This window comes from Trichomycterus rosablanca, chromosome 24 (genome assembly GCF_030014385.1).
Source record: "Trichomycterus rosablanca isolate fTriRos1 chromosome 24, fTriRos1.hap1, whole genome shotgun sequence".
NCBI classification, from domain to species: domain Eukaryota; kingdom Metazoa; phylum Chordata; class Actinopteri; order Siluriformes; family Trichomycteridae; genus Trichomycterus; species Trichomycterus rosablanca.
In genome coordinates this window covers 5874861-5900414 of record NC_086011.1, presented here as the reverse complement: position 1 = coordinate 5900414, position 25554 = coordinate 5874861, and the positions used below count along the sequence as shown (strand labels likewise).

Genomic DNA, 25554 nt, shown 5'->3' with positions numbered 1-25554 from the left:
TTCCCATACACATGCTCCAAAATCTTGTGAATGTAAAGACTGTCCCAACCAAAATGTGGGATGGTTGGGGCAACTCTATATTAATGATTATGGGTTTGGAATTATGTGTTTAACAAGCTCATGATCAGGAATCCACTTACATTTGGCCATATATAACCAACATTATTAAACCCCTTAAGCAATCTGTATGATAAAGTCAATGAAAAGCAGTGTGGATCCAGTGAGGAAGTTACTCATGACACATTCAGAGTGTTACTGTGGGATAACTTTTTGACAAGTTGTGTTGTGCGCCGTTCTGATGGCTGTGATGGGCTCCTAATGTACAGTTTCCCATGAATTAGAGAGATCAGCAGAGCAAACAAAAGTGCATTTAGTCTTAAATTCAAACTTTGACCTCATCTGTTAAGGCCTGCATTGTTTTTTGGTGTCCTATTGAACTACAGAGCCGCTGTAACAATGGCACATGAAGTGTTTCCTCGGGCCAGACGCCTCGTCAATGAAATCAAATGAACTGGTCTTTTAAAAACACACAAAGCTGGATGAATTCCTTCGTTGTCGCTGTCCATCAAGTCTTCTGTGTGATGCCCTCAGTTAATCCTCTTTGTTCAGGGCTTTATATACAAGACTGAGAACTTAATGAAGTCGGGCCTTGCTAAGCATACAGTTCAGCATTGTGTTCAGGTCTGAACAATATCAGTTTTCACTAATACATTTGAGGGAGCAAAGAATTACACATCGAACACCGACGGTTACAGTTAAACAGGCATTTGTACCCATTCATTACCCAGTGAAATTTGTCAAATAGGCATATCAGAGTCAGCTATATAAATCAGCTGTTAACAAATGGTAATATCATTGGATATTGTTCCCAGCAAGTCTGTTCACAGAAAATTTAGACATTTATTTCTAAACAATGTACAGAACAGAAGGATTATAAAAAGGTCCAAAAATCTGGACCAGGGTTTGTTTGGACCCTAAGTTTAGTATTTTTGTGCGTACGTAAAAGCCGTTTTTGGACAATGTCTAGTCTGCCAAATTGAAGTCTGGGGTTTTCCTCAAGTGATCTTGGGTGAGTGGCACACAGTGGGTTCCTGTGACTTGCTCCCAAGGCTTGTGATTTGACCTGAGTATTCAGTAAAAGCATCTTGTGTATGAGAACTAACTGGTCTAAATACTATGCTCTGAACTCTGAAAAAGTTGATGAAATGTACGACAGAACGTAATCATGTGTAAGGGTTTAGACTTTGATTATGATAATAATGCCATTGAGTGCAGTTAAAGGTAAAACTAGTCATAATTGGGTCCATGCTGTAATTCTTACACATGCTTCAGGCAATAAGGGACTGAGCCTTGTCATTAATGTCACCTGAGGATTTGATGGCTATCAAATCAGCCCTCATGCTAAAACTGCCCTTTACAGCGATAAACATCAATTTCCATGTACACATCATTAACCAGTTTTGTTCTTTTAGTTTTAGATTACAGTGTAAACGTATTGTTGTGTATGTTTATGCATCTATAAACAGCATTTTGTTTTTTTTAGTTGTTATATACCGTATACAGGAAAGCCGGTAGCGCATGAGCATCTCTGGCTAAACACCAATGCATTTTCTGACAGAAGGACAATCATGTCCGTGTAAATGCAGTTAAAGTTTATGAGAATGTTCATGTGATGTAGTTTAGTACAGTGGTTCTACACAACAAGCTTGTCAAAATTGTCTAATGTTTGACTCTGTATTGTACTGTTAGCTAGGCTAAAAGCATGTAGCGCAGGAAGAAAAGTTACGATGAGGTCCATGTTTCTAACCAAGCAAACTGAGATCATGAAAATACTTGGTGTTTATCAAATTATTGCTTTAATTTTTAATGTTTAGGACAGCTAGCTTTGGATGGCTTTACAGAAACAGAAACAAAGGTAGTGTTTTAATTGGGCCTATTAGCACTAGGAAGGTGCATTTTGGTAAAATATGGAAGGTTGGACACACTCTGGGTTCTTTTCATAGCGGATAACATTGATTCCTTGAGTATCATATCAAGACCTTGAAGATCGTATCATTCCCCTAAAGAAAAAATGAACTTGTGTATTGTTACACCTGCAGATGTTTGAAGGAAAAAAGTAAATTATGTCTGTCAGCTCTAGAAATGCTGGTTCTCATTTTTCGTACCTCCAAACCGTTAATGAAAAGGCCCCCAGTTTACAGCAGGGCAAAACAGGACAGTAAGGATGTAACGATGCACTCTACCCACGATGCGATACGATTCACGATAGTGGGTTCACGATACGATTTTCCCCCCATTTTTTTTTTAAACAAAATGAAATTGAAGACAAATTATGACAAAGTTTCCTTTTATTATTTCTCTTTAAAAAATAATAAAATACTGTATTTGTGCTTATCTTTTATTTATCTAAATAATGAATGCCCTTTTATTTCTGAGGTAGGTACAAACTATGCCAAATAATGCTTACTGTGTAAAAAAACTGAAATGAAATTTTAAAAGAAATCCAACATTTATAAATAAATGAATAATAAAGAATAAAGAAAGTATCCTCACATAAATACATTTGGTTGGAAAATTCCGAACCTGGCAACTTTGTGAAGTGCCGTCAACCAGGCGAGGTGAACAGCGCCAGTGCCCTCAGCTGTTTAAAGTAAATATCAATTCATTTTAAATGAATAACCGATTCATATGTGCACCGATTTTTAACTGTCTTGTGGTGCATCGTTACATCCCTATAGGACAGAATAGGTTTTTCAGCACAGAGATTTTGTCTTTCCTTTTTAGTTGTGAAGTTTTTTTTAAACATCATACGTTTATTTAAATACACAATTTTTAAGGAAATATTTGGTAAATGCTTTGCTTTTAGTTTGGATGTTTTATCCTAGATTTACCTTTATCCTTGTGTATGGTAAAATGCATCTTCTATCAAATGACAGTGAAAGATTTTGTAGCAACTAGCAGACTTACTATTGTTATAATAATAATAATAATAATAATAATAATAATAATAATAATAATAATAATAGGAAAAAAGTAATGATGATCATTATAATGATAATTATAATAATTATTAAACAATGATAATTATAATAATAATTAATAATTATTATCATAATATTATTTTAAAGCTGTCAATTACTGTTATTATTATTATTTATATTGAATTAATTAGTACATATGGTTCAAATCTAGTTTCACCCCCTAAAAGGACATAAAACAAGTATAGTACATGGAAAGTGTTTTTTCTTGGTGGTGTCAATTATGACATATATGAGCAGCATGGATTGGATTTTCTGTTCAACATTAGAAACACATTTATCATTTGATCTCTCTTTCCTAATATAAATAGACAAAATAGGTGTACCGGCTTTTTCTTTCCTCACTTGATGCACGGAAAGTAGCATTGGAACTTTTTTGCAGGAGCCCACATGTTCCCAAACACTTATTCTCCACTGCTGTCTACACCCCCTCCCACCTTCTCTATCGACAGTGACATGAGGGTACTGCGGCGGCGGAAACCAGGCAGAAGATACGAGCTCATTGAGTAGCTGCAGAAAAGGTGAACAAACAGTAGCAGCTACAGTCAATCAGCACTATTGTCCGGGTGTTGAGCTAAAGCGCTCAGTCAGTAACTGTTTCTAAGTGAGTATTACTTTCTTCTAAAAGCTTTTGTCTTGATACCTGTTTACAGAAAGCTTTTAAAGTTTACACATTTTAAAAGGCTTTAATTTTGAGAGAAACAAAGTTGTAATTTTTAATTACTGCAAAAAGTACATTTAATTTTAAAACATTAGTAAGTAATGTGTCAACACACCTCACTGAGGTCTAAAATGCTGTTAGAATTATAGACGTAATTTAAAGTTCTTTTATCTTTTATCTAAAATTGCATCTATTTCTGTCCTATTTTTGCAATGTTTTTCCTAATAACGTGGTTCAACCCCACTAATGCATGCCGGTGTGAACATAGACAACATAGACAAACATAATGAAATAAATAGGTTTATTGTGCAATTAAAATAAAAGCAACAATTTTCAATTCTTATACAAATTTGTTGCAGTCTTCTGATCAAATTCGTATAAGTTTTGTATTAATAAGCAGTTCATCCACAGCTTACACTAGCAGTTCTCTGCACAGTGCAGACGGCGTGTTGTGGTAGCGTTTACTAAAAGCCATAAATCTGCCCGAACAAGAATAAAAGGAAACTGATCCCTTTGAATTATGGCTTCCAGTCACAACTGCCAAACAGGTTTTACTCCAAATACACAAGGCAAGACTGGTCAAAATACTTTCTTTTTTGTGTCATGTCCCGTGCTTTTCTGCTTTATTTCTTTTAGCACAGAATGGATGGGAAATTTGGGAAAATTGGTCTGCAAGCTTGAACATGATTTTAGAAGACCTTTATACCAGCTGGGTGTGTTCGGAAAATGATATTGTGAATAGTTGAATACAATGAAACAAATGCAGCAGAATAAAGAACCAGGCTTTTAGGATTAAAAATACTTATGCAAAAGTTTGGAACGTCCCCGGTCAAATTCTGGTCAAACGTTCTGTCGATTTTCGAGGTGAAAATAAGTTAAAACATTTTCTTTACAGAAAAAGCTTTAATTTGGCTTTTTTCTTGCAAATATTAGTGCCCAGTTTAGATTGATTTACTGAATTAAACATATTGAATGAAATAAAACGCAAATTTTTTAGCAAACATAAAACTTTAGCACATGCTATGTTTTATGCTTTAGTTTTTTACAATACAATAAATTCAGCAATAAATAGACGTTATCCTCTAAGTTTGTTTTCTGGAGAGAGCATGTAAACTTATTTAATCAGCGAAATGTGGGCTGTGACCAGGGGTGCTAAAACATTTACAAATAATTGTATATTGTTTTAATGAATACAAAAAATATGACTGCAAACTAAATCAGTCATGCAGATAATAAATGCATACACGACAATTTTTAAAAATATTAAATATAAAAATTTTATAAATATTAATTCGTCCATTTTTATAAAATCTTAAAAAAACATTTTGTTTAGGCACTTTTAGTAATACAAAAATAGTATTTTAATGCTGTATTTAAGATTTCAAGCTTTTTAATTATTACATTTAAATTAATCTATTATTTTACAGCATTTTACAGCGTTTATATTTTACATTTATAAATGCTTTTTGTTGTGCATTTTTAGTTTGATCTAAAGTGACTTAGATTTGAGACCATATGCAATCCAATGGCTCAAGGGCCTAACAGTAGCAACCTGGCAGATGTGGGGCTTGAACCAGCAACCTTCTCATTACTAGCTCAGTATTTGAATACTGAGCTATTACTGGCCATGTGTTTTTTTTATTCTTTCTCTGGAAAAACCTTTAAAACAAAGCATGCATTTTTTTCCGCATATATCACTCATCTTCATGTACATGCACGATATAGTACATTAAAAGTGTTTTCAGCACTTTCTCTCTGATTAAATGATCTGAAATAAAAGCTAGTGCTGCATGGATATGGCAGTCTAGCCGTATAAACACAAATCTTGCATTTGATCTTGCAAATTTCTGCACGGCGTCAAAGCCGAGCACGCAGTCCTGCTTATTCAGATCTGAACCGGCGTCTGTGTCAAATCAGACAGATTTGTTTAGATTAAATGTTGTTATTTGTGTATTCACTGACCCTCACAAAGTTGAATATTTGACAACTACAGCGAGGGCTTTCATTCGCAAATAATGCAGTATAGAAATGCAGATTTGCATGTGCCCCTCTGCTGCCCACCAACACACAGACACCATTCATATTGTTTGATAAATTACGACGCTACTGTGTAAAATTATTTGGTTAAAATGAAGTAGACTGTTAGATATTTGAAGCGGAATAAAGCAATACAGACATGTAATATTTAAGAAGAATGCAGTTCTTAATTTACAAGCTACTCAGTTAAATAAAAATCTAAATAGAAAAATCTTTTGACTTTGAATCATGACTTAATAAAAATTTTTTGTTCATTATAATAAATGGTAAAAAAAATTAAAAAAGAACTTTTATACTATCGATGGTTTAGCAGGGCTGCGGTTCAGAGCGGGCGTGCCAAATATCCAACACAAACAAAATAAACAAACAAAAAAAAGAAAGAAATTTGCCAATTAAATATGATTAAAAAACCATTTCAATAATTGTATTTTTAAATTATTCTAATTATTTTTTACTGCATATAAAGGTATTATTAGCCTACTATAATTAACACTTGTTAACTTTGAAGCAGGTGTGACAAAGGAACTGGCACGCAATTTCTTACAATGCATTTTGAAATGTTCAGAAGCTTGCATTAAATACATTTGTGATGCATGTGTGCAAGTAAAAGTGACACTCAGCCCACCTACTTACAGCAATAAATGAAAGTGGAGTCAAATTTGTACACAAAGTCAGATATTTCACAGAAAAAAAGAGGTAACCATCAGATAGAACCATTAATTAAAAGCTTGTGAAAGAGCTCTCTGAGACCACTGTTGGTTGGACAGCAGTGTTTAATATGTTGAATTATCGTTGCTGTTGTGTCTGTAATCTGAATGGCAGCACAAATGTAAACAAGGTGGCCCAGACCTGTGCTTATTCAGATGGTTATTCTCAGGCATATCACTAACTTGTTCAATAGTTGTGTTTTATCGTCATTTTAATCAAACCCTAAATCTGAAAAAGTTTAAACAGCATGGAAAATGCTAATTAAAAAGAAAATGTGTTTCTTATATTCTTATATTTATTTTCACTTTTATTTCTTTGCAGACAGCATAAACCCAATATATTTAAAGTGTTGTCTGGTCAGCTTCATTTTTATTTGTTAATATACATTTATTCCTGCATTTCAGAAAAAGTTGGGATAGTTTGGGGCTAGTAATAAAGTTGGGGCTAGTAAAAAACTAAATAAACATTTGATTTTAAAAAGCTGTTTGTAAACATGATTTAATACAAAAGCAGTATCCATGAAAGGCTTTGAAAGAACAAGAATTGGCAGAGCGTCTCCAGTGTGAGAAAATAATTAAATGTTTAAAAACAAAGAAAGATTAGAAGGGATTTGCATGTTTCTCCCTTTACAGTCCATAATATCATTAAACGATTTGATGACTCTTGAGGAATTTCAGTGAGTAAAGGGCAAGGGAACAAGCCTAAGCTAAACACCCATGTCTTTCATCATTGGCTTATATAACCACATGGACAAGGTATTACTTTGGCAAACTTTTGTCAAGCTCTATAATGCGGAGGTACATTCAAAAATGCCACATTAAACTACGATGCAATAATATATTTACCATATATTAACCATATACAAAAACGTGTCAAGTTCTCTGGGCTTGGAGGCATCTAAGATGGACCATCACACAGTAGACACATGTATTGCAGAAATGGGTGTATATTAACAGATTAAATTAGCTTGACCAGACATTAAAAAAACATTAAATATCTTGGCTTCATACTGTCTGCAATGTATGATTAGGAAACAAAGTGTTTTTTTTATTTCCATACAGCATTTCCATACTCATTTGGGGTTGTCTATGATCATCTTATTTGAGTAGTTCAGTACGAACAAATAAATATTAATCAGTCCACCTTTAAATGTGCATATAGAACTTTGTGCATGATCAGATTAATAACCTAACCTGCTGTATGTATATTTGAACCCAGCAGACTTTAGCACTTGTACCTCTTCATCTAAAAAAGCTCATCATTTCTTCTTTTAGAGGCTGATACATGGCTTTCTAAACACATACCAATCATTCAGTCACAAAAAGTAGTTGGGATTCTGTCAACCTGTCATGACATCCACAAGTTTATATACGTAAATGTTTAATTTCGAGTGTATGTAATATTATGTTCTGGAATGAATTCAGCGTGATAAATCTGCAATAATAATAGGGCATTATTTTTACACCACTGTATGTTTATGAATATTCAGAGGTAAGTTGAGATGTTTCCAGAAGACCGCTGAGTACTTAACTAGCTGATTTATTATCCTACATAAATTCATTTAATAGCTTATTATTACAGCTTCAGCTTTCCTTTCAATATTTCAGTGCAATTACCCAAGCTTTATTTCATCACATCAAGCAGAATCTTGAGTACTGACTGTTTCACAGTTATCATTACAGTCTGTTGACTTTACACCTCACTGTCAGTGAATAAAAAATAACTGGTTCAGTCGCTTTCTGGGCCGCCTTATCTGACTCATCCGACACCATGATTGAAGTGTGTAATCGTTAAAGCGTCTCGGATGACAGTGAAAATTTATTGTAGCAACTCGCAGACGTGGGTTGAGATGCTTTATTTATGTGTATACAGCTTGTGTGGCATCGCTGATATGGATCTGCAAATGATTTTCTCTGACTAGGAGCATCTCTCCATATATTTACCCTTCTTTAGTCTGGTTGGACCGGACTTTTTACTCTGACTGGCTTTAAAGTGAACAGATTAAAGTCTCAGAAAGGGAACAGACACAGTTTTAAGTGTAGGTCAAGCTTGACCTCCTAAAGTTATGACGGCAGTTGTAGAGGCTGTGTCCCAAATCACACACAAATAGTATGTCTAATAAGTGCAACTTGAATGGTATAGTTACACACTGTTTTGAAGACATTGTTTTCATGCGATTTCCTGTCTGCATACAAACAATGTCCACAAAAATAGTGTAATTATGATTTAGACATTAAACATATAAACAATGATTTTCTTTGCTATCATCCATCCGGATGCCTACACAGACACACAATTAATTGGCTGGGAGGGATGATTACTGAAACAGGGTTCCTTGTCACTGGGACATTCACGTCTTCTGCTGACTGGTCGAGGGACCTGCACGGGAGGCGGTTGATCACTGATGGCAGTGTGTGGCTCTCCGCATGCGGTACCCTAGACCCCGCCCCTGGCAGGTGAAAAGAAGCGATCACCCGCTGCACATGTGTCAGAGGGGCATATGACACCCTCAGGCCTTCTCAATCAGGAGTGGGGGTGGCGGCTTGACGAGAGAGAGAGAGATAAGCTTCAATTGTACATGATTGGATTGGGTGAAAAGTGGAAAAACGAATAAAGAAAAATAAATAAATAAATAAATTTATGAGAAAACTTTGCCTGCCCATTTAGGACACTTATACCTTCTAAATCAAGACTAACTGTTGCTGATAAAGCAAGTAATGCTGGGTTCAGACTTTGTTGTTAATCTTACACGTGTCTCATCTTACTTTGATAGTTCTTGGTTAGTCTCAGTTTTAAATAAAAAAGTGAAAGTTTTAAACTTTATGAATATAGAATTTGCAGCCACACTTCTCACCAGTCAACTTTTCCTGAACGACAGTACCATTTAAATTCAATCATGTTTCTGAAAACAAGGGTTTGACAGACAAACATAATGGTGTGTGTTTTTGGAACCGAAAGTCTGTTTACCGACTTTCTGGCTCATGTCGGATGTGGATTACGAGTTTTTTTCTTTGTTTTTTTTTTCTTTGCTTTGTGCCTCAGTGCCGATATCCGTTAAATACCACTCGTGTGATACCATTAAAACGGTTTAGTACTTAGATACGCATCTGCATCTTCTTAGAAATTTAATAGACTAGGTCTTTATCAGTAGTGGTGGGTATGAGGGGTGGGGCGGCGGTTGTTCTGAGCTGAGGATGCTTGTGTACGTATCAGAATGAGCTCTTTTCCATCACTGATGTGGTGAAGGTGCAAAGTTCACCTCCGCTTACAGAAAATTAATTTTTCCAATCAGCCTTTTTCCCAGCATCTGTATGCAACAATACAGAAGTGTTCTCAGTGTAAATATTTGATGTACAATAATATGAATACATGTGTAGTGTAGATTTACAATAGTTGAAATTATGATTGTGTATTTTGGTTATTGAGAATTTAAATGGCATTTTCTTGTTGATGTGTTTTTTTAATGAGTTATTTTTAATCACATTAACAGAGTAGCCTAGATGTACAACAGAATTCAACACAACATAATGAAAGTTGGTAGTAATATTCACCTAATTTATTGTACATTGTATTGGTCAGGGGCACAGTGGATCAGGCGACTTCTTTTAGGCAGTGCTTGTAAGGCAGTAATACACCTTGGACTGGGTGCTAATACATCACAGGTCAACACATACTTACACATTACACACACATTCAGTCAATCTACTTTCTGTATGTTTTTGGAGCGTTGAAGAAAATCCACATAGACATGCTGAGAACATGCAAAACTCCTTACAGACATCAACCTGAGTTGAGGATTGAACCCAGGTCCCTAAGACCCATGTTGATGTTTCACACACTACCAGCTGTCCCACCATACTGCCTTATATTATGTATTAATTATGTTTAATTAAAATAGAGTTGATTATGCAGCACTAAACAGAATGGTATTTATTAAATGAATAAAAAAACAATCACTATATGGCCATAAGTATTTGGACACCTGAACATGAGCTTGTTGGACGTTCATTTCCAAACATGGACATTAATATAAAAATATTGTTCCACCAAGTTGGAAAGTTGGGATTGTTTATGCTTTCAGTTCACGCTTGTAAATTATGAAACACATACACAATGGATTACCTTTTTCTTTTTCTGACTAATGCCTAGCTCACACTACACGACTTTTGCCCTGATAATATAGTTTCTATTAGAATACATCGGCACACACACAAGCTTTACAATATTTACAATAACTTATCGTCCACGCCAAACCATAATACCAACACTACATTACAAAAAATATTTATTAACCTCCAACTCGCTACAGAACAAAACAGTCCCTGCTGGTTGCTTGCCAAATCCACTCGGATTCATTTATTTTTCTCTTTAATTTTACGCTGCACATCAGCACACAAACTTTGATCGCTCGCTACTTGTTGACGTGCATTTTCGGATGTGGTATTAAACTCCTTTTCACTTCTCGCGTTTGTTTTCATGACAAAACGTAGTTCGGGAGACCAGAGAAGCTCGTCTGCGATTCCAGTTGGTGATAGATGGTGTAGTGTGAAACCCCCTAACGCCGATCAGTCGTGTAGTATTAAAGCCACAACGACTTGAAAGACTCCCGATTACAAGAGATCCAGTCGTGTGGTGTGAACTGTACAGCGACCTGATGACTTGGAAAGTCGTGTAGTGTGAACTTGGCATAATAGGGAAGAGTGGATTCATGCATGGTTAATGACACTTGAATAGATACAGGAAAAATACAATAACAAAAAAAAACAGCTTAGGCTTTAAAACTTTGGCAACACTGAAGGCTGGAAATGATAGATTGCTCATTGTTACACATCCAGTGGAAATGAATTGAAGATTTATTTAAGATTGAATTTCAGTTCATGTTGTGGAACCAGTCGATTTGCATCACCTACCTCGCCCCCACCTTTAATCCTTCCTTTGATAACCTACCTATTTTTCCTTTAAGACCTTTCTGATTTGCCTTAAAGGCTTTTATTTGTTTTCTGTTGTTCCTCTGTGTCTCTTGTTCTTGGCCTCCCTGTCCAGGCTTGTAGAGAACATGTATCCTGTTTGTAGCAGGATGTCCTGAAAGTTGAAGGTCTCACAATTCCTACCTTCAGAAACTCACATTTTTTTATGGAATTGGTTCTTCCCTTACTTTGCTATTTAATTAACTGCAATATTTTTTCATTTATTTTTTTAGTTCCTTCTTTTAAGCCTTTTGATGATAGATACAGATTAGATTTTAGTATACAGTGGCAGTTTGGGTTTGCTTTCTGCTGTCACAAAGTTGGATGACATAAAGAGATTTGTAGCCGTGTGACGTGTAGTTTTGGAAAAATGATGAACTTCTGGGTGGTAACTGGCATCACACCAGCCTGCTGTTAATTATTTTTCTATAACAGAATGTTCAGTCGTAGTTCTTTGTCCTGTACATAATGTATGAGTGCAGAATTAAATTGTGTGACAATGTGGACCAAAGTATTGGGACACTAATTTTTGAATTCACGTGATTCAGCCACGTGAAATTTAATTTACTGCTTCCAACTTTGCAGCAACAGTTTAGGGAAGACCCTTTGTGGTTCCAGCATGACCTCAGCCCCACTGAACAGCTTTGGAATGAACCGGAACATCAGTTGAGGCTTTCTTGACCAACATCAGCGCCAGGGCTTACAAATGCTCTTACTTTAAAGACTTGTGAGAAGCCTTTAAAGTGCCACTCACTCTAGTCAGAGTTAATCCAGAATGAAATGGTGTAAATCACATCCTGTTCATCATAATATGTTACTGCAGAGATTCATTTTCATTTACTCATGAGTGGGTTAATGAGGTTTGCCACTGATATTGAGCGTCATGGCCTAAATTACAGTCGCCCTTCCAGTTCAGTCCGCAAATGTTGGAAGGTATTGACGGCGGGTCTATTTGCAGGCCAGTCATTGTTTTATTAAAACAGGAAAGGATCCTCCCCAAACTGTTGCCACAGCATATAATTATGTTTCTGTAGAATTAAGACGTCCGTTCAGTTGACCTAAAAACACCTCATGCTATTATTCCTCCTCCACCAAGCTTTACAGTTGGTATGTTTTTTAGCATCTCTCAAATTTCCTGACCGAAGCTTAATTCTACTCTTCTATGAATGTCTGTATTGCTCAGGAGTCCAGTGCTGGTGTGCTTTATTCCATTCTAGCATGTGCATTTCAAACACACAATCACTTTCTTAACTTCTTATCCAATTAGGGTGGGGGGTGGTTTGCTGGAGCCTATCCCAGTATTTCCATCGCAGGGCAGACACATACACACACACACACACACTCTGTCATTCACTTATATGACAATTCAGTGTCTCCAATTATGTTTTTGGACTGTGGGAGGAAACTGGAGCTCCCGGATGAAACCCACGCAGACCGCCCCACCTGAGGATCGAACCCAGGACCTTCTTGCTGTGAGGTGACAGTGCTACCCACCAAGCCACCGTGCCATCCTCATTTCAAACGATGATACTAGTACACAGCTCTTAAGCTGATGTAATTCTATGCTTCTATGAATGTTTCTATTGCTCTGGAGTCCAGTTTTGGTGTGCTTTATATGATGCTAGTACACAGTTCTTGTGCTGATTTGCTCTCAAACAGCTGGATGATTCAGCACTTGGTCCTCCTGGTCTGTTAGCTTTTATGGCTTACTCATTGACTGAGAAAACAACAGGTACAGTCTCACGTGCAAAATTTCACAAACTGACGACTGGAAGTGAGGTCTCGTCAGTACGGCTGCCAGCGTTTATCATTAGCGGTTGCATGGATTTATACTTGCTTTTATGCGCCAGGTGCCTGTTTACCACCTTTCACTTCCACTTTTTATGTAGTCGGTATCTCGTAAGCGCTCTTTACGCTGTTATTCTTCCTCTCTGAAACCTACTCTGCTATTTTTAAATCTTAAAGGCACCGTGAGTTTGTGCCCCCTTTTTTAAAAGTTTTTTTTTTTTTTTTTTGCGCCGCACTCGACAACGGGTTCAATAATGGGACCAGCAGTCGCTCAGAATTACCTGTTGTGTTTCTCGCAGCACAAAAGAGGATGGCTGGGTCACCATGGAAACAGCTCAGATGCGTGGTCCAGGCGTCTTAAAGATCTCTGTTTATCCGGAGGTTCAAGGGCAGGCGAGCGAGCAGCAGAATATTATGAACTTGGTGTTTATATGTTGTTCTTGAAAGCACTTTTGAGCGCACTTGCGCACATGGCACAACACGAAAGTGCCTCTAATGCACGTAATGTGCCAGGCATAGAACGCAGAACATTTTTAATTCTTTTTTTATATTCTTTCGCTGAAGGGGATAGGCACATTGGAGGGCTGGTTTTGTGAGGCTCTTTTTTGTGAAAGGAGGCCCTTCAGAAGCATCCTTTATTTGCCGTCTCTTGTGATATTTCTTTATACAGAGTGTGTTTGTGCCTTCCCTTATTCACTACCCCTCTTTCCTTGTGTCTCAGATAAATGCCAAGCTAGCCTTTTGCTCAGTGGCACAATAACCGGACTGTTTCAGGCCGGGAGAGCAACGATGAAAGAGTGCACTTTTTAACCTTGTGTTTCTAAAAAGAAAAAAGAAAAAAAGCCCCAGCAGCAGAGCGGCACTTTTTTCCTTCTTTTTTTTCCTTTTTTTTTTTAAATGTCTGGTCCACGCTTGTGCCATCATCTTGTTTAGACGTCTTATTTATTTACAGGCTTTAAAAGAATCCATCAGAATATCAGATCTTGGATGCTCAAATTATATTGTAGATGCTAAATCTTTAAATCTTTGGTCTATTTTCATTCAGTTTGCATAGATCGTATCTACACGTCTTCACACCTAGTTCATAGTTTACTTAGTACTGTTTATTTTATTCTTTTCTTTTTCCCGGTCGTAACATGTTTGTTTGAAAAAATTGTGGCATCAGTAGCGGTTAGTTTTCACACACAAGACAAACAGTTTTTTGTCCCCGGTCAGATCCTTGTTGATTTGCATTTGGACATTTTGAATAAAGGAAGGAAAAAACCCCCCAAAAAAGCTATACCTGTGTGAAGGGGATGGAATGGGGCCGTCCCTGGCAGGGAAGAGGAAAAATCTATAGTAAAGAGCTATTATGGCCTGGAGCATAAAGAATACAACCCCTACTCTCACCCATTGTCCATTCGGTGTGTGTGTGTGTGGGGGTGATAATAATACTGATTTCCTTCTCTTGTCACACACAGGATTAATCTTCTGTTGACATTTTGAAATTGACCGACTGGCCAGATGTTTTACAAGCTAAATGAAGAAAGAAATTGGCAAATTCAGGATGTTCATCATGGCTCATCTGACTTTAAAGCTTAAGCCGCATTAATCCCCCTTGTTTAATTGATTGAGCCACCTTAAGAAGCCATTTAAGCTGGTAAACTTGTGGATAAGCCTCTAGCCTCGTTAAATTTTGAAGAATGCAGCAATTTTGGTGTTTTTTTTCGTCATCAACAAAGAGACTCAGAATAGATTAAAAATAATAGTTCCATTGTAGTGATTGTTCAGCTGCTATGTTCATGTCTATTCTAGTTTATTACTATCACGGGTAAACATGAGTGGGCTTTCTGTATCTGAGTTCCTTTCTTTGTGTTTTTCTTGTCAAATATTTATTAAATATGATTATTTGTTAGGATTTTTTTCTATTTATTTTTGCATTTTCCCATTTTTTCCCAATTTTAGCGTAGAGGGATCCCTGGTTGCTGTCGAGGTGGGTATATTGCTGCCCACGCCTCCTCCAACCCGCGCGCAGCCCTTAGCGGAACCCTTTTTCACCCATGCATTCTGCACAGGCGCCTCTATATCTGCCAATCCAGGTCCTTACACAGCGTTTGAAGACCTCACCCACATAGTCCGGTCATCCCGTCCTAGCAGAACCATGTCTGCTGCAGGCACTGCCAATTATGCCCGCTAGATAATGTCCAGCCGACCAGTGGCAATGGCGAGTTTCGAACCGAGGAGTTCAGAATCTCGGCGCTGGTGTGCTAGCGGAATATACCGCTGTGCCACCTCGGCTCCTGTTAGGATTTTAACGTCATGTTTTACACACTTTGCTTACATTCATGACGGAACAGGTAGTTACAGGTTATACAAGATTCATCAGTTCAAGTTTTGTATCTCTAATTCACCTCACTTGCACGTCTTTGGACTGTGGGAGGAAACCGGAGCTCCCGGTGGAAACCCACAAATACATGGGGAACATGCAAACTCCACACAGAAAGGACCCAGACTGCCGCACCTGGGAACAGAACCCAGGACCTTCTTGCTGTGAGGCGACAGTGTTATCTGTGCATCATGCCACCCATATATTTAATATTAACTGATTTGAAATCCCTCTACTTGTGGTATACTTTAACATATTTAGGTTTTAGTAGTTAATTGCTAATAAGGACCTGCTTGTTGCTTAGGACCTCGTCATCTTCTAATAATTTAAATGTTAGCTATGACTGATATTCAACATTAAACTGATGTTACAGTTAAGCTTAAATGCCACATGGCTATTAAAAAAGAATACTTGGTTAGTCTCCTCGGCCAGCACGTTGGCCAATGTCTAAATGTCGTAACTTGGCACTTTAAGTTTGCATAGCTTGCATGGATGTATTAAATTTTAAGGACCACATAAATATCGTTATTGTTTGCCTTCTTTTCCATTTTATTTGTTAAAGGAGGTTTAATTTAAAATAACATGAACATTTGCTTAAACAAACGATGGCACTTTTATATTCCTCAGTTCCGCTAAGACAGCTTTAAAAACAGTTTAAATAGCTGCTTTGAATTAATTATGAAAGACAAAGTGCTTTGCATTTGCTGTCTCATAATGCAGCGTTTACAAGCCAGAGGTCTGACTGAAGTTTTTAAGCCTTGTGCAACATTTTAAATACAAACATAATTCACTACATAGATATAAAACAAGCTCTGTATTATTCTGTGATTACATCTCCCATAACACCTGATGATTATCAGTAAATATTCCAAAGTCAGTCCCATCATGCAAATGCCACTGTTTACTCGGATTAAAGAGACGTTTTTGTGGCTTGTAGAGCCAGACACAGTAAAAAAGAAAAAGCGAACCGGAGTTTTCATTCTGAGAAGGTCACCAGGCGTTCGGGACGTAAAGAAAAGTGACAGCTGTACCATGACTTGTTTCACCACTTTCCCACGCTGGCATATGACTCCGCACCCCAGAGACGAGCTGTGGGTAACAATAACTAATCAGGAATACTTGAGGTCAGTGAATGCGCACTTCGCTGGTCAAGGCTGATGCTTAATGTTTACTTTGCTTTTACTTGTGAGCAGGTGGAATGACAAACTCCCTGCTGCTGGAATCTAACAGCTGATTGGATATGCTTACACTTGAAATGCTTGGAGTGTGTGAACCAGGAGGGGCTGACTGTACTCCTGGGGGGTTTGATTGGTCTGTCACAGTTTGAACTCTCTGCTCTAATACAACCTGGGTTGGGATTTTACTTGCTGTTAATTATGTAAACGCGTACAGAAGATGTAGATGAAGCTGTGTGCAGTTATCAGGCGCATTGCTTCTGCACGTGCACCTACAAACTGTAGGTGAATTAAATTGCATTAGTAATTATAAATTATTAGAGGTATTTGTGGATTTTTTCTCCCTCTCTTTTCCCCACAATGTAAACACATTTTCCTCTTGTGATTAGTTGACAGTTTGGGTATTTTGTCTGACCTTGGCAACCTAGTACTTGGTACTAATGGACAATTATTTATACACATGATCTCGGAAGCCGAAAATGCCTAAAAATCTGAGTGACATCAAGTGACATTGATGCCTTAATCTGCTTTAACTGATCTGTAAGGAGCTTTCCAGACTTTCCTACCTCAACCCTTTAATGGTCTCACAAAGAAAATAATGTTTTATATTTTTTACTAGTGCACACAGTATTTTTTTGATGAGCCTCTACTGTTTTCTTAAAATCATCTACATATGATTACAGTGATACCTTGAAACTCAGCGTCAGTTTGTTCTGGGAGTAAGTTTTAAGGTATTTTTTGCTATAAGGATGTTTGGGAAACCTGTTAATGCATCCCATGGTCCCATGGAACAGCATATATTTTAGGCTAATGTAAAATAATGGTGTTGTTTTTGACACGTATACACAGAAAATAACACAAATATAATATAAAAACACTGAAATATTATTGAAAAACAGTTAAAAATCAAACCTGCTCTATACCTTTAATTCTTTATTGTTTTCTTATGCTTCGTAATTAGTGGAGAGAACTTATGACCAGTAATAATTAAGAGAGGTTTAGTGTTTCTATGTCATTCTTTTAATACATTGTCACATTAAGTTTTTTTTTTTTACAATGAGAGTTTTAGACTCTCTGAAAAGCTGATTCTTACAGTTTCTCAGCACCCTGAGCTATAACACAAGTTTAAAAGTGAAACAGGAGAAAATCCAGCTAATCACAGATACATGTGGAGCTTTCAGGGTGGATTTGACAGTTGTTCCACACAAATACAGATTCGTCTTATATTCGCACTTTGATGACGTTTTACCACACAGCTTAGGCCGAGCACTGAACAAAGCGGCAGTTGCACACACATTGAGTTTAAGGGAAACGTTGAAGGACGAAGGACGTTGATTTCCAAAGATTTAGAGTTTAGGGGACGTTGAGTTACAAGGTACCACTGTATTTAAATACAGCTTATTTTTATCCATGTATTTAGACTGAAAGTAAGCTCAACCAAATGGTTAAGGCTTTAACCATTTAAAGGTTAAGGCTTTCTGCTCAGTCAAACTAGCCCTATTTATTGGTTACTACATAGTTGCTACCTGTTAATAACAAATGAGTTTATAACTTGCTTTATAAAACATCAACATTTACCCTACATTGTTGCATGAATAATAAGAAAAAAGCCTCATGTCTGACTTCTCATTCTGATGTAATAAGGAGGTTTCAGTGCTGTTCTGCCCTCTAGTGGTAGTCCTCCTCAATCCCTATGTGCAAAGAAGGTATGCATGCCAGTGCTGCTCACAGTACAGCTTCTTGCACACATACACACAGAAAACGTATCATCTCTACCTTATTTATCTTGTGTTAAACAGTCTAAATATAGTTCCTTTTTTATGAGTTTTCCCAAATACAAACAACTAGTCAAGCTTGCGGTGCAGAATGTAGGGGACTGTTTTGCATAGCAGACTTCAAGCAAACGCATCATGTAGATGTAAAGCTTGGCTTGCATGACTGTAAAGTTATAGTGCTTTATACACCAGCAAATTTATCATCTAAATATCTATGGACAAACAAGTATGAACAAGTGTATACTTACAAGTGTATGTAAAGTTTTGACTGTATGCCAAAGTTGTCATTTTGTTCCATTAAGGAATCATTTCTTTCAATTTGTCATTTATTGTGCAACATTTTGATTATAGTTGATAACTTTACCTTCAGCTGCAGCCACTTACCCCTTAAACAGTCCGATTGACAGTTTGTGTCAGAATAGTTAATAAACCAGAAGAGCACTAGTAAACCTATAAAAAAAAAAACTAATAAAAGTTTAGAGGGACAGCCTGAGCTAGGTAGTGTGGCTGTAGTTTCATAATTTTTTCTTCTTTTTAACAAAACTCTAAGCTCTAAATGCCTTCAAAATAGTCTCAAATCCTTCTTCAAAGCTGTGCACAGATTTCTTATACAGGCATTAAATGTGCACACTTAAAGCAGATTAAAGTCAGACTCAGATCGTTTTCATGTATCAGATCACTCTTGCTCCTTTAATGTGCTTGATATATTCTTGTGTTTTGCCAGAGATGCCTCAGATTAAATCATCTGTCAAGTATAAACATAAGCGTGAGCTTAAGTGTTTAGTCACTTCTAACTACTCTCTACTGTAAACCAATGAAGGTGTGCTCACTTCAGACAATTACTTACTTACTGAGGGTGAAAGGTGCCAAACTGTTACTTGAGAAGCTGTGTTATTTGCCACAGGCGGAATGTCGGAATTGTTTTCATCGACCCATATTAGAGCAAAGAAAGAATAGGTCTTGGCTCGCTTGCGCTGCAAGTTCAAACAAGTGGCTCATCTTTCGTGTTAGTACAAACGCCGTGTTTGTCTTTTGTGTGGACCCGAGCTCAGGCGTTTTCCTGGCACTCCTCTGCTCATTGTTTAGGCTTTTTACTAAACTAGCGTGTCATAATGAAAAAAAAGTTAACCACTGTGGAATCCTCAGAGGAAAGGGGGTGGGGTCAGTAATGTGATATTTACATCAGCCTCGCCACAGGGTGAGTATTAGCTAGCTAGTACAGCTAGCGTGTTGCAGCTTGTTAGATGACCTGAGGCAGACGTTCTTGTGAGCTCTTGTAGAAAGTGTTGAACATCAGAGACGCTGAGCCTGACCGCCAAACCGCAGACTAAAGAAGGACACTGCTATAGAGTACTCATCTAATAAAATAGTACACCACAGAATACGGCTACAGATATTGTAGAAAGTGTTTTATTTTAAGTTTTATTTTAAGATCAGTACTGGGTCTGATACATGGATAGATACTAAAACAGAAATGTCTCCTCATACAAACAACAGGTAAGAACACTTACATTTGACACGTCTGGTTTGGGTTGTTGTTGTTTTTTTTCTGCCATGTTTATCTGCCTAAGAAGTGAAGTATGTTAAGTAAATTAATTTAAACATTGCATTAATAATATGAGCTTTTTAAAGGTATTTTCTTTTTATATTATTGAATTTAATGAATTAAATAAAGAAATGTTATGTTGGATGTTTTTTTTTATTTTTTATTTTTTTGCAAATCATCCAGTATTCTTAATGTTTTTTTGTTTTTTTTTTCTTTACATTTTATTTATTTCTTTAAATATATAAATTGTGTTCGAAGGTCATGTGGTGCAACTGTATGACTTTAAATCGAGATAAAGGTGCAATTTCATTTTAGTTTAATGTTAGTTTAAAATCTAAATAAAATAATTTTCATTCTGAATCTTTTAAAAATTAAAAAAAAAAATTAAGTATTAAATACAAATTCCAGAAAATTATTATTATATTATTATATATAATAAAATAACAATAATATTATTATTATATTATATTATTAATATATTATTTTGGTGTTGTGCAGTACAAAATAAAATAAAAAAGGTTTTTATATTTTTTGAAAAATCACAAAAGCATAGAGGACCACAAGTGACATTTATGGTGCAATGACGAGGCTGATGTCCACATTGCAATTAGTACTCCAGCAGAGAGGGCAGGTTGATAGGTTGTATACAGTATAGTGAAGGACCCTGGGAAAGTGAGGCTGGAGTATGTGTAGAACAGATACCAGGATTACAAACAGATTCCAATTTCTCTGAATTTATGTGCGTCCAAAAACTTCCAGCACTGTATTACACTAGTAAAAATAACCAAACGTTACATTTAGTAGATTATTCCATATCAAATACATTTAATTGAATACTAAGTGTAATTAGGACTACAAAACTGTCCATGGGTGGTCAGTTGCTCAGAATTGGACTCGCCAGCTGTTCCCAGTGCCACTTTGCACTTTGCCTTGGAAAGAGCTTAATCTTAAGTATCAGTCTCACACTTGTGTCTAATTCTAGCGTCATTGTTGTGACTTTTCAACAGCTCGAACTCCCCAAATAAATCCCCAGCGTGCCAGTTCAGCTGTAAGTGCACTCGGAATGAGCCGGCAAGTCCGCGCTCCCTGTGGACTCTCCGTCAACTGGGATAGGAGTGTCTATAAGTATATAGTAATACCAGCTTGATAGTAGAGTGTCATCCTTGCTAATAGTGACCCAGCAAGAGATGTTTGGTAATAAGTGGTGTTCATGTGCACTTTGCTAGTATGTTTTTGGCTTTTGGAATTGAACATGACATTCCCTACTACAGACTTTAGTTTTGTAGGTTTATTATTGCACAATTTTTAGCCAAAAGTATGTGGACACCCCTCCTAATTAAAGATCAGCCACACACTTTTTTAACTGGTGGATATCATTAATAATTTAAAATAAATGGACAATACTGTAGGGAACGCCTTTAGCAAAATCCATAAAAACATGGTTTGGCATGGACAAAACCACATCCTTAACGCCGACTGTAATCCAGACCACCTTGCCTAACATCAGTGCCTGACCTTACAATGGGCACAAATTCCTACAGACACAGAATGAAGGCTTATAGCCATGAACTCCATATAAATTATAAACGCTTATAAAGGCTTTGGAATGGAATGTCCAACATCCTTATGTTCAGGTGTTTTACTGCTTTAACTGCTCTATCCTGGTCAGGGTCACAGTGTGTTGCACACCCCGAAATGTTGGACAGAGACAGGACTTTGGACACGGTGAAAAATGATTGCAGAGTGACACACTTGAATACCATGTTTTGCATGTTTCAGAAGATAAATGGAAATCTGGTATCTAAAAGAAACCCTAGACACTGATGGAACATGCAGACAGTGAACAGAAACCAGCATCGAACCTGGGACCCAGAACTGTTCTGCTGTTTGGGTATGCTACTGACCGGGCCACCATGACACTCTTAAAATAGTCTGTATAAATAATAGTGTTTATACAGTGCTGCAGTAATGAACTAATAGGACCTGCTTTTCAAGTTGTGTTTAGAACCCTGTAATCACCACATAAAGCTTTATTATTTTGATTGTTGTGAATTTAAAAAAAGTGTTTTAAAACATTCTAGAAGATGTATTTATCATTACTTTAGGACTAGTTTGGCCAAACTATTCACATAGAATATTAGGGTTTTTAAGTGTTGATAAAGAAAAAACATTTAAAAAAAGAGCTCCAGTTGACCAAATATGAAGCCCATTGGCCAAAATATTCGGAATCTACAACTATGGATTTAGTTTAGACCTGAACCAAAAGGGATTTATTTAACAAAAAAAGGGAATTGGCAAATCTCTAAAAACCCAGCCCCTGGGCAAATCCAAAGTATTACCTACTGCACTGCAAGATGTATAAGCTATTTGAATGTACCCAAAATATTACATAAATGTGAAGGAGTCATTTACCTGTGCTATTAGACAGGAAAAGTTTGGAGTATTTGTATTATTTTCTTCGCTATTCATGCTATCACACCTTCTTACAATGATGTTTTAATGGTTTTAATAAAAGAAAGAAAACCTGCTGGTTTATTTGTGTAGCTGATGGAAAAAAACACGCAGGTGAACCATCTTAACCTCACAGTATCTGGGTAATGACTGGTATGTACAAGCCATAATTAACAAGAAGGAAGAAGCGACTTTAAAATTAGCTTTAAAAGCTGTTTTGTTTTTGCTTTTGTTGTTGATTTTTTAATGGTATAGTCCCTTTTTGTTCCCAGCCTTTTTGGGATAGACTCCGGACCCACCACAACTCAAACCGGGCTTGAGAAGTTACTGAATAAATAAATACTTTGAGGTTCTCTGATGCAAACAGAACACTGTATGGCACACTTAAAATCACACTTATATGTTTTTATAGATTTACTAGTGTTCTTCAATTTTCTTAACATGTTTTTTCATTTAAATGAACGTTGCTTCAGAATGGTCGAATAGCCCAAATGCAAAGGTGGTTTTGTGCTAAACTAAATAAAAAAGTATTTCAGGAGGAACTGGACTCATTGTTGTGCTTGGCAGCCCAAAGAGTGTTCCGCATTTTTGTTTATTTTTCTTTCCCCCAGTCGCAACACATAGTGGCAAATAGTGGCTGCATTGTTACCCGGCTGCATTCCCTGCATATTGCTTTTGTCCGACTCCTTCTCATTGTTCGTACTTCCTTTGTTCCGCCAGCACAACAATAAGCCTGGTGTATGCAGGCTTATATACAGGTATGCTTTTCTTAGAAAAGAAAAAAAGAACATTTTGAAGGGGGTATGAAATGTGTTTGTTAAAGGGTATGGCCACATATTTAATCCCCTTCTTTTCTTTTATTGCACCTGGCTTGGCATGCCACTTGAGTTGAAGTCTAGGTTTTGCAAAGAAATAAGAGTCATCAATCTGTCTTCTGCTACAGTGTTGATAGATCTTAGTCTTTGAGAAGCAAATGTACACACCCACACCCTTCTTTTAGCCCCACATGCCCAGGAGCTCTGGAGTTCCACAAGAAGTGCCACCTTATTTTTGGGCTTTGTTGAAAGAGATTAAATATACTGGTCTCACAAACCCTGTCTGTTACTCATGCAAAGTAGTCAGCTGTCAACCCAGGCTTCCCTGCACTCTCACACAGCCTCAGTACGCCAGCAGACTGCCATGATTACAGATCCCCATCATTTACATTTACAATTTCAGCATTTAGCAGACGCCTTTATTCAAAGCAACTTACAACTGAGACAGTATGCTGCAAGCAGTTGAGGGTTAAGGGCCTTGCTGGCAGATGTGGAACTTGAATCAGCTATTTACTGTACCTTAACCGCTGAGCTGCTACTCAGCAGGAACCGTTCACTGTAAATGCAAATAAACCTCAATTTCAGTCAGTCTAAATTATTGGACCTGTTTGCTTTCGTAGAATGTGTGAGCCCAGCTCTCCCGTGCTACAACCCAACGCCAGTGGCAATGTATCCAAGGTGGGAGTCGGTGTCAAGTTGGAAGAGGTGTCTGGAGACACAGGCGGAGTCAGGGACTCCCAACACTCCTCACCTTCCTATGATTGGTCAGCGCGGATGCACACAGAACGGGCCGATCCTGAAAAGTCCACAATTCGCATCCAGCAGTCTCCTTTGGTAAGGTTGATGTCTGAAATGATTCATGTATTTTTTTGCCTGGTTACTGTAATACTGTATGGAGCAGTTGAGATATTAAGCACTGAAACCTGACAATAAATACCAATAAATATTCAATACCCACGTGTAGCAAGATGATAATACTGTTGTTGTCACATGGCATTGATTTTTTTCTACCTAATTGTCCAAAAAGTATAATAAAGTTAACTGTTTACTTCCCCAATGTATCAGTTCCACAGCAGCAGAACAATCCTATGGCAAAACACTATCACCAACATACTTGACAATAAGTACAGCATTGTTGGGTTTAACGCCTCATCTTTTGTCCTCTACAGTGGCCATTGTGGCCAGAAAAAGCTTAAATAATAATCTCAAGCTTTTTTTTCTTGGTGACGTGATTTTCTTTAGCTTCAGTCAGGCATGGGTGCCTCTAAGAACACGGACAACATATTGCTGGCTCGACTGTGGATAGTGACACCTGTCTTCCAGCAGCTTCTAAATTAGACAGAGACAGACAGATACTGGTATTGTTTTTTAATTAAACTCCTGTTTGTATTTGTTTTGATACAGGCCAGTTCTCCCATTAAAGAGCAGATGCACAGGTTCAGTCCTGCCAGTCAGGATGAGCTGAAAAGGACCCATGATAAACCTGAAACCCAATCGAATGTCAGCGAGGGTAAGTTCTGCCATCTGCTATCAACCACCGCTTGTGCAATCGCCTCAACCAACTAGCAGAGGCTGTAATTACCTGGCTGGTTGATAGCCTAGCTGAGACTGGAAATCATTTTTTAAAAAACATAATTATATTATAGTCAGGTCTAGCATCACATATGTTCATTTTTTAAATCTAACTCTAATGTCAGAATTGTTCTGATGTTCAATGATTTGAATTTTGTGTTCTGATCATTAGTGCTGCCCACCATTGAGAAACTCCTGAATTCAGACTGGAGAGAGAAGATTTTGGGCAAAGGATTCCAAAGCACTGCCAACTTGAAAAGTAAACAACAGAGTTACAGTTTCAGATTTTCCTGCTACGGTTCTAGTTTTTGCAACGTTTACATTGGAACCATTATACTCAAACAAAAGTATTTGGACACCAGCTAAGCAAGCTTTACATTGTTGCGGTTGCTGTGCAAGATAAATTAAAGTCTGATTACACAGAAAGAAAAAGCTAAATCAGGGCATTTGTTCCTCCATGGCTTTCTGTAAGCTCATGGAAATGTAAGTTTTTGTCCTTTATAATAGATTCTGTCAAACTAGTCATATTGATATGGGCACAGAGAAGCCACCATGTGTAATCAGTCGTAGTAAGTGAAGGAAGTAATAAGACAGAAGGCCATGCTACACTGATAATACATGCTAATAATCTAACTGATTAAGCAAACAATTAATGC

At 37.2% G+C, this 25554-nt stretch overlaps 1 protein-coding gene across 3 annotated transcripts in view; it reads left to right on the top strand.

The window, feature by feature from the left end:
- The window catches only part of LOC134301730 (transcription factor SOX-13-like), a 40406-nt gene that overhangs the window by 3265 nt on the left and 11587 nt on the right, over nt 1-25554 (top strand). For 2 of the 3 annotated variants that reach the window (XM_062986571.1, XM_062986572.1), the window contains exons 2-5: nt 3491-3642; nt 23947-24160; nt 24731-24836; nt 25071-25157. In XM_062986571.1, coding sequence (XP_062842641.1) covers nt 23948-24160; nt 24731-24836; nt 25071-25157 — 406 coding nt within the window. In that variant the 5' untranslated portion in view covers nt 3491-3642; nt 23947. The remainder of the gene's footprint in view (nt 1-3490; nt 3643-23946; nt 24161-24730; nt 24837-25070; nt 25158-25554) is intronic. The other variant, XM_062986573.1, reaches the window with a different exon arrangement.